Below are 10132 nucleotides of genomic sequence, written 5' to 3'. Positions count from 1 at the left end.
AGGCGGTTCTAAAAAGTCTTTTAAATGCTACATTTGGCATATTTCGACACGGGTGCCTTGATGTGGTCAAGACTGTCTTGTCAGTGGAGTTATTCTGCTTTTCATTAAATGGAAAAGGAAGAGATACAGGTTTCAAAGCTCAGTTTTGGAAAAGGAAAACAACAAACAATAAAACTAGACTATCACAGCAACATGCAACTTAAAATGCAGGTCAATAAATACATTTATTAAATAACAGGGAGCAGAAATCAGGATTATGAGTCAGTCTGTGTTGATACCCTCTAAACAAGATTACTGCAAATGGAAACCAATTGAGTGTTCAAAACAGCAGACAGGATGTTAAACAACGCTTCAACTCTTTTAGTAAACACACAACAAAATGATGAGAGGTCAGATATTTTCTACTTTGCTGCATTTCATTTTTTTTTTTTTACAAACAATACAGGAACAGAATTAACAAATTTAAAGCTTTAAAAGTGAATATGCCGCGGTTCACCCAGCAGACATACCTTTGAGATTAAACGATGCTCGACTCTTCTGTGCTACGAAACCATTTCAATAGAAAATATGACACTAAACTAGGGATATAAAAGCAACAAAAACAAACACAAAAGCTACACACCAAATTCATTTAGAAATATTCATTGGATAATGTTAGGTTATTATCATAACCCTGGTTCCATGAAATAGGAATATTAACCATTACAAATGGGTGTTTCCCTTCAAGACACCCGAACTGAAAACTCTATACCAAAGATTCTCGCTAGAGCAGGGTGGTGCTGCTGAGGCTCCGCCCCAAAACCACAAAACAGCAGCGCGCCCTTCCAGCAATGCCATTTTTATTTCAAAGATTGCAACCATGAACGCCACAACCCCGACGTTAATGGTTAATATTCCTATTTTCAGGTTCCAGTTGGGAATATTAACCATTGGAAATGGGCGAGTATACCCAAGCTGTCGCAAGGACATGGCATACAACCCAATTGCAAGCTAGTGACTGCTTGTGTCACAGTAACGTTCCACACTGAAAACCATAAGATGGACGCACCTCTAATGTTATATCGTGAGGGTGGACTGGGAAGCCGCCTTCAGTACTCTTGTGCCAAATCCAGGATTCTGCGGGTCCACGACCTTCAGCCGATAGAACCTGGCAAACGTATGGGAGGTAGCCCACACTGCTGCACTGCATATGTTCTGGGTAGATGCACCATGGAACAACGCCCATGAAGTCACCTGACCCCTGGTGGAATGGCTGGTGAGCTTCTTAGGCAGGGGCAGATTGGCCAGTTGGTACGCAGTGTGTACTGTGCCTGTTACCCATTTGGACAGACGCTGTTTAGACAGAGTCTATCCCTGGGACTTAACCCCGTAACAAACAAACAGTTGTTCAGACTGCCTCCAGCTTTTAGTCTTCTCCACATAATATGCTAATGCCCGCACTGGTCAAAGCATATTAGAGTTGGCACTCCTTGTCAGATTGGAAAGGAGGGGGAAGAAAAGCCTCCAATTCCACCGACTGATTAATGTGGAAAGCTGAGATGGTCTTCAGCAGGAAAGCTGGGTTAGTAAGAAGGATGTCCTTCTTTCTGGCCTCTGAGAAAATTAGACAAGCTTTCGAAATTGAAAATGCTTGCATTATACTCGTCTGCTTAGCGGAGGTGATTGCAAGCAATAAAGCTGTCTTGAAAGACAAAAATTTAAGCTCAATGCATGGGCTCAAATGGAGGTTTTGTCAATGCATTAAGCACTACATTTAACCTCCAGCGAGGAACAAAATCCACTAGTGGCCTAAGCCTCTGGGTGCCTTTGAAAAATTGCCCTGCCAAGAAATGAGCTCTTGAGGAGACTGAATCAGTTTTTACATGGCACACTGAAATGGCTGCCAAATAGACCTTTAGAGAGCAGAGGTGGGGTTCCCCTCATCAAAAAGGTCCTGTAAAAATTGCAGTATAACTGCCACAAGGCATGTAGTAGGTTCAAACCCACAAGCCAAACACCACGTCTGGAACACACCACACTTGTACCCATATTGGGAACGAGTAAAGGCTGCCCTAGCATTTTGTAAGGTGTCAATCACCGTTTGATAACCGCAGACAGCTCAAATGTATCTGTTCAGGGACCAAGCCCAGAGCTGCAGGCTTGATGGGTTGGGGTGCCACAGAGTGCCCCACGTCTGAATGAGCAGGTCGTGACGCATCAACAGTTCCCACAGCTGGCTGCTCAGGAGCTGCATCAGAGAGGAGCACCAGACTCTCCAGGGCCAGAGCAGGGCTATTAGGAGCACCCTGGCCCAGTCTTGTCTGATATTCTCCAAACACAGCGGGAGCAGCGCAAGTGGTGGAAACGCTTACAGCAGATGTGCTGGCCACAGGTGTGCCAGTGCATCTATCCCCAAGGTCCCCCCCCCCTTCTCCGTTTATATAGAACCATAGGGGACAATGTGTCAACTCCTGAGAGGCAAAGAGGTCCACCTCTGCCCTCTCGAATCTCTCCCACAGGAGGCCGGCTACCTCCACTCTGCACCACTGGGGACCAACCTTTAGAGGAGGTCCACAGCCCAGTTGGTCACTCTCGGCAGGTGGACTGCACAGAGTGATAGCAAGTTCATTTGTGCCCACAGCAGAAGCTTGTGGACCACACGGTGGAGACTGGGAGACCGCAAACCACCCTGGTGGTTTATGTAGGACACCACAGCCGTGTTGTCCGTATGGACGAGCACGTGTCTCCCTTGAACCTGCTCCAAAAATTCCTGCAATGACAGGTAAACTGCCTGCAGTTCTAAAATATTGATGTGGCGACCCTCCCACTTGCACGCCCCTGGCCCTTCCACACTCCGCCCCAACCTGTGGTGATGACCTCTCTCCTGGTTTATGCTGCCCAGCACTACACCTAGGCATAGATGAGCCAGTCATTTTCACCAGGAGAGCGCCTGTATACAACGATTTGACACTGTTACGAGCTTGTTGTGGTTTAACACTGGTTAGCAAACCATGCGGTTGAACCACATCTGCAGAGGGTGAATATGTAGAAGACCCAGTGGGAGGGTATTCGACGCTGCTGCCATCAAACCCACAAGCCTCTGGAAAACCACTACGGGAAGTGTTCCTCCGAGATGAAACAACTCTAGGCAGGAGGTTACGCTCCCCACTCTGTCTTCCAACAGGGTGGCTAACATGAGCTCCGAGTCCAAGCGCACCCCCAGATAGGTGACTATCCGGGCAGGCGCTAGTTGACTCTCTGCTTCGTTCACTTTCAAGTCTAACCGATGTAGGTGGTTGGTGATGAATTGTGTGCTTGTGCTGGAGACCCTGTGTGGATAAGCCAGGTCGTCCAGATAGCCTCCGAATCTCAACGGGGCCAGAATGGCATCCATGCATTTTGTGAAAACGAGAGGTCGAATGGTAGAACACAGAACTGGTACACTATGTCCTGAAAAGCGAACCTCAGGTATTTTCTGTGAGCTGGTTTTATAGGGATGTGGAAATAGGCACCCTCTAGGTCCACCAAGGTGAACCAATCGCCTGGCCTATTGGACTGCAACAGCCACTGCGTAGTTCACCTGTCTGAGATCGAGAATCAGTCTGAGGCCGCCATCCCGTTTTGGCACTAGAAAAATACCTGGAACAGAACCCCTCTTTGCTATTGGAGGGGTCTACTATGCAAATGGCCCATTTCTTCAGCATGACTGCTACCTCCTGTGTCAGGAGTGACACATACCGGTGGAACAAAAACAAAACCACACGGTCCACAAAATATTCTTATTTAGCTACATGTAATAATTATACGATAATATTTAAGAAAAATATATACGCCAATGGAGCGAGCCAGTCTAATGTACTAGGATCCTGGAGAGGAACGGCTAATCGAGCCGCAGGCTTCCCACGGCAGACAAGGCCGCGGTGGGACTAACCCAGCACAGACTAAACAAAAGAAATACAGCTCGAAATAAATTTTTACTTCAGTGATTCTGTAATACATATGTATAGCACTTAGAAGCAAGCTAAAAGTGCTAACAATAGGTATATAGAGAAGAAAGATACACTTATCTGTCTCGGGAGTAATCAGCAGGCTAAAAAAAGAAAAAAGAATTGCTGGAAGGGCATGCTGCTATTTTGTGGTTGTGGGGCAAAGCCTCAACAGCACCACCCTGCTCTAGAGAGAATCTTTGGTATAGAGTTTTCAGTTTGGGTGCCTTGAAGGGAAACACCCATTTGTATTGGTTAATATTCCCTACTTGAAAGGGAACCTACTTTTAAACAAGACAATAAAACAGCATTTTTATCACATTCTTTGTACAGCATCTACTTTTACAAAAGGCCGTAAGCTCCAGTTCTAGTTATGATAAAATTATTCAGGATTACATTTAATTTCATTATCCTATGGTTTCACAGACCCTGATTAGCACTACTCTTGGACTACAGTGCTAATCAGGGTCTGCAAAACCACCCCAGAGTTCAGACTGGTTTACATCACAACTGCCCTATTTAAAAGAACAATAATACAAATCAATATCATTTTAAAATAGTACCAACAACAATATGCAACAAGTTCGAAAAGAGAAACAGCAAGGCAGTTTATCAATGATCCAATGTGCAACCTGGAGCAGCACTTATTTTAGTTGAAGATGTCTATAAGGTTTGGGCCGACAGCAACCTCTACAGGTTATATTTGGCAAAGCAGTAATTGCAGAATACTTGGGAGGGCACCTATTGTATAACATAACTGGGCCCTATTTTAATCATATAAGCAGCAGTGAATTTAAACACAGCTACCATTCAACTCATTAGAATAGAGCCCTTTGTGTAACATTATTTGCATTATTGTCTGAAATATTAAGTATGCTAAATTCCAGAGGGCCCTATTTTAATTTATATTTATTTCAGTGGCTGCGTTATTCATTCACCACTTTTTTAGATAATTAAACTTTGTGATTTTAAAATTAACAGTGAAGACAAATAAGTACACCCCTACTACAAAAATGCCATGCATGTAAACGGTAAGACTTTGAATTGGGTAAACTCCCATTCTAGATCAGATATTAACATCTACATTGCTCATCTGACAAATCCATTCTGGAAACTTACATTAACATGTCTAAAAGGTTTTTTAAGTTGCTTTAACCCAAAACATATCCAAACTGCTGTCAAACAGCGTAGCATGTGGATGAGAATTAAAAGATACAATCTGAATAATTTAATAAAACATGCTGAAAAACAAAATGTAATGAAAAACAGTCATGTCCATTTACTAAAATAGCAAACATGCGATTGAAAAATATAGAAGCATATTAAAAATAAGCTACTTTGTATAAATATTGCTTCCATAGGAATTCGGGGGGGGGGGGGGGGGGGGGGGGGGGGTTATTCCATCTATATGCTTGCAGGAATGATTCTCATTTCAGCACTACACATTAAGCAAGTGTACAGTATGCCATCGAATAGGGAAGGCTGTCAGTTAACCTTCAGAACATAGATCAGGGACATCCTTGTTTTCTGTAACATGCTTCATATACCTTCAGATGCAAAACAGTGCACTTGGAAAGAGAATAATAAAAGCAGATATTGCAACTTGCTTTCCAAGGTTCAAGAGTATTAATACACAAGATTAGGTACGGATAACAGTAAGGGAGACAAGGAGGATAGGCTTATGATTATTCAGATCTACTAATATCCACAAAACCAGGTAAAACTTGGTGTTAGTGATGCCTTTTTGAGGAACACCCACATAAATACCTATTCATTTTCACAGTGAAAAACAAACAAATCTCATATGCTTTTTCATACGACGCAAAGCTGGAGTTCTGTAAGCACAAGCATTTTTTTTTCAAGATACTTAAGATGTTTGACTACTTTGAGACGCTAATGTGCCAAATCTTTTGACAATGAAATGTACCGATACACCAATAATCTACCCTTACAGTGCTTTGCATCATTGTTTCTTACATTTGACATTTTTAACTAGGAGTATTCATTCAAAAATCTACTGTACAAGACATTATCAAATACATTACAACACAGGGGCTGTACCACCCATATTTTAACTGTGTACTTTTATTCAACATAACACAATACAGCATTTAGATTGTGGAGTTGTTGGTCATTCCTGGTTAATTAAACAATCAGAAATAAGACTCTTGCCATACAGAAAAAAAAAGATTGATATCTGAAAGGTTCAAGGCATGCTATTGGTATTTTCCTGGTTAAAATAAATAATAAAGCTGTGTTAACCATGTTTGTAATATAAGATGGTGTACATTTATTTCTGACAGTTGTGTTCATTGCATGGTAGCACTCATCAACCTTACACAAATATACACAGATGCCTGGCGTAAAAATTACAAAAAATAAAGTACTACCGATAGTTTCGGATAATCTATTGCTACCTTCAGTAACATTTAGAGTCTAGACCACAGTTTCTCTTCTGTTTAAAAACACACTTTACCTTCATAAGGCTCTCTGGTTTAACATATCCCTGATATAAGGCTACTTTACAAAACTACAAACTAAATGGCATACAGGTTAATCCAAGACGCCTTATGATTGGGAGGTTATAAATAGTACAGCTTGTAGTTGGAGTTCCCTCATTCTACACGTCTGGCAGGCTGGCTAACTTTCTGCAGGTCAAAAAAAATAAAATGATTGGTCAGAAAGAATGCTAAGGGAACTGGCGTTTCGTAGTCTGCGCTCCAGATTCACGTGGAGAGAAACTGGAACTGCTAACGGTGTAACCCAATAAAGACTCTGCAGGTGAACTGCAAGCGACATTAAGCTGTATTACGTTCTCGTACCTCTGAACAGGTCAAGCCAAGGTTTTGGTGAAGGGTGCACTCACTGACCATCATCTTATTTTTGAAAACTGCACTTTGCTGTGACCAAAATTGTGCTATGGAATATCTTAGGCATTCTCAGAAGACTATCTCTGCCCAAGTATTTGGAATGTCTCATCAAGTTTTCTATTTCCAAGAGTGTAGTTATTAATTCTGTTTACTTTATAGGTTTCTGACCATAGCAATTACTGCTTGTTCTATGGTAGGAGCTCTATTGCACACAACCCTGAAGCTGTAACAATATTCTGGAACTGCACTGGTGACCTTTGTGAGCTTTGGGGCATGAAATTATCCTGGGCACCTGTTTCTCTGATTTGTTATTGTAAAAATAAAAAATAAAAAAAACACACCACCACCACACACAAAAACAGTGCTTGATTTATAAACAATGACCTGTAATAACTTAAAAAATGAACTTGTTGACAAAACCATGGTTGCCACAAAACAAAGTAGCAAGACAACATTGCTTTTTTCAAACATTACCCTAAACTAGAATGCTCTGTGATATTTCTCCTCAAAAAAAGGGATAATCTCTGCTCTAAATACAAAGATCTCTCAGCTTATTACGAATGCTTTTAAAATTGCTAGCTTTGTAAGCACGGTCCCTTCCACAGATGTCCTGTTTATTTATTTTATTTTTTTGGTTTAAGGTTAGGACAATGTAATCATGGTACTTAAACCACCAATACTTCAACGGTAGTGCAAAATTGTTATCATCATGAATTAGGGAACTATCGGCTCCGCACCAAAGAGTGCAGCATGGTTGATTTCAGATGTGACCATTTTGCTTGGTTGCCAAAGGAGATGGGACGTCAGGAGCCATTCGTAGTTGCGTTCTGCCCCCTCCATCAGTATAGCCGTTTCTCGTAACTGTGAAGACAGAGTACAGAGGATGGAACTAAGAAATAAGCTTTTTAAATAAAAAGGAATAAAAAAAAGCTTCTTTTTTTGTTGCATGCTTCATTTTTAACATGAATATTATTACACACACACACGACTCACTTTCACATGGAGAAACATTTATCATGGCCTTACACTGATTTTTTTTCTAGTCAATGTTTTATTCATGGTCATGGATGGTTTCCCCAATTGCTTTAAAACCACTGCAAAATGCTCCACAGCCGTTACCACTCAGACTTTTTTTTTTTTTTTTTTTTTTTTTAATTATTTTTCATGTCACTCTAAATGACTAAAGATTCTAAAAGATTGTAAAATTGTTTTTTTGTGAAGATGATCTGCTTCTTACAAAAATAAAACAGTGCAAGGAAAGACCCTTGAGACAAGCTTTAAATTAAAAATTCTTTCAATAGAGGAGCAACTTCTTGGTGTGTTATTTAGCATTATATTCCAGTTCTTTTAAACTACTAGGGTCATGGCTGTGGAATTGTATGTTTGCAGATCATATGGCTTTTCCAGTGAATACAATTTTTTGACAACCAGTTTCAGGAACATTTTAAAATACAGACACGACCCACAATAAGAGGAAGGCACAGTACAGTGCCTATAAGGTGGCTAATGTACTATTACTGAGAATGGTTGCTCTACAGAATTAACAAATTGACTGGTTTACTTACATGGCACAAAAGAATATCTATGATGAATGCATGAGTAAAAAAAGAAAAAGAAGACATTTGATGTCTAATCATTAGCATTTTTTTTTAATCCATCCACCAACATTAGTGACCATGGCAAAAAGCAAAATATCACCTAAGTGTTGGGTTTTTGTACATACATTAATAAATACATTATTTATTGGGTCTGTATGCCATTAGTATCACGAGATGGAGGTATGCATTGTAATGTAATTTTGAACTCCAATATAAGCTTGTGCATGTCTTCATAAATAAATCATACAATAAAAAATGATGAGCCTCCTTGCAAACAAAATCAATTTGTGATGGGCAAAATATCCAAAATGGGAATCCTGCCATTTCAAACCAAAATGCAAACCATGTTTGAAATAGTATGCATTCTGGCACTGTAGCAAATAGTGCTAAACACCTGCTTTAAAAAAATCTATACAGAATATTCAAATAATTGTTTATGATTTTACTTAAACCAGACCCAATTTATAAATAGTTTGAAGGAATTGCAGCACCTACTTGAGTACTCAAATACACAAAATAAAACCATGGAGTACTTTTATGATTAAAAAACAAACAAAAAAAATCAAATATTAGTCTTCAGTCACACAAAAACACTGTACTTCATCTGGCATTTTAGTTTGCATTTTTAAAAGCAAGTATTTAGGCTTGTAGTTGTGTTTTCCCCGCCCCAACAAGCCCTATATCTCATTCATGATTCTGTTCATTACAGTGCAATTAAATGTTGTATTCTGGGTGAAATAGCATACACACTATTAGGTCTGGTCTTAAAGGTTTAGCAAAACAAACAAACAAATAATAATAATAATAATAATAATAATAATAATAATAATAATAATAATAACTTGTCATTTTTTGAAAATTTGGTCTGGCCTTATAAATACTTTATGAAACAGTGTTTTGACAAAAAACATGTATACACCTAATAAATGTGTCCTGCATCTTGAGAGCACGCATTCCCTTTTTATAACACACCACAAGCAGTTGGTTCCCCATTGAAAAAGAAAAAATAAAGAAAAAGAAAAAAGGGGACTTGTATCTGAAAATGCCACTAAGTAATAAATGCCATAGACAAACAAACACGCTAATAAAAAAAAGGTGTCCGAAAAATATATTGACTAGTAAAGCTTACTGCACCTCAAAATAACCTTAAATAACACTGTACTTGCCAAGTATTAAACAACTGTTTTTCAAAAATGTCATAGAGCTAAAATCAGGGTCTGTCAAACAAGCCATTAATGAAACAAACACACAATAAGCAAAGAACCTTCCCAACCAAAACACAAACACAAATCAGCAAGACCCAGCTAACCGAAGGATCTCAGGGGTATCACATTTTCACTGAACCCAAAATGGTAATTACTTCTACATGGTCAGTTTTGAAGAAACTCACATGGAATTTGGTAGAAACAGAATTGTTATCGATTAGTTTGACAAATCAGATGACTTACATTGATTGATTATGCAAATTCAGAACATTTTAAAATGTAGCCTTAAGTTCATTCTCGTAATGATATATTGGGGATTATATAGTATGATGGACTAATGGATAGTGCTTTGTATGTCACAAGCTGGTCCAACACTTACGAATGCAGCCCGTGGATTCCTCCCTCTACTTGAGCAGACATGGTTCTTTTCTCAAATTTCAGCTCTCCTGAATACATCATGGAACTGTAACAAACACAGGAGCAGCATTAGGCGT

The 10132-nt window shown here is 39.6% G+C and overlaps 1 protein-coding gene across 9 annotated transcripts in view; it reads right to left on the bottom strand.

Moving 5' to 3' along the window:
* Positions 1 to 7192: 7192 nt before the first annotated feature.
* The window catches only part of LOC117419930 (inosine-5'-monophosphate dehydrogenase 1), a 42815-nt gene continuing 39875 nt past the window's right edge, over positions 7193 to 10132 (bottom strand). For 6 of the 9 annotated variants that reach the window (XM_058985845.1, XM_058985846.1, XM_058985847.1 and 3 more), the window contains 3 exons: positions 10018 to 10101; positions 8401 to 8417; positions 7193 to 7696 (listed from right to left, as the gene is read on the bottom strand). In XM_058985845.1, coding sequence (XP_058841828.1) covers positions 7596 to 7696; positions 8401 to 8417; positions 10018 to 10101 — 202 coding nt within the window. In that variant the 3' untranslated portion in view covers positions 7193 to 7595. The remainder of the gene's footprint in view (positions 7697 to 8400; positions 8418 to 10017; positions 10102 to 10132) is intronic. The other 3 variants (XM_058985848.1, XM_058985849.1, XM_058985850.1) reach the window with 1 other exon arrangement.

This window comes from Acipenser ruthenus, chromosome 14 (genome assembly GCF_902713425.1).
Source record: "Acipenser ruthenus chromosome 14, fAciRut3.2 maternal haplotype, whole genome shotgun sequence".
Lineage (NCBI taxonomy): Eukaryota > Metazoa > Chordata > Actinopteri > Acipenseriformes > Acipenseridae > Acipenser > Acipenser ruthenus.
Note: the sequence above shows the minus strand (reverse complement) of the source record. Positions and strands in the feature narration are given on the sequence as shown.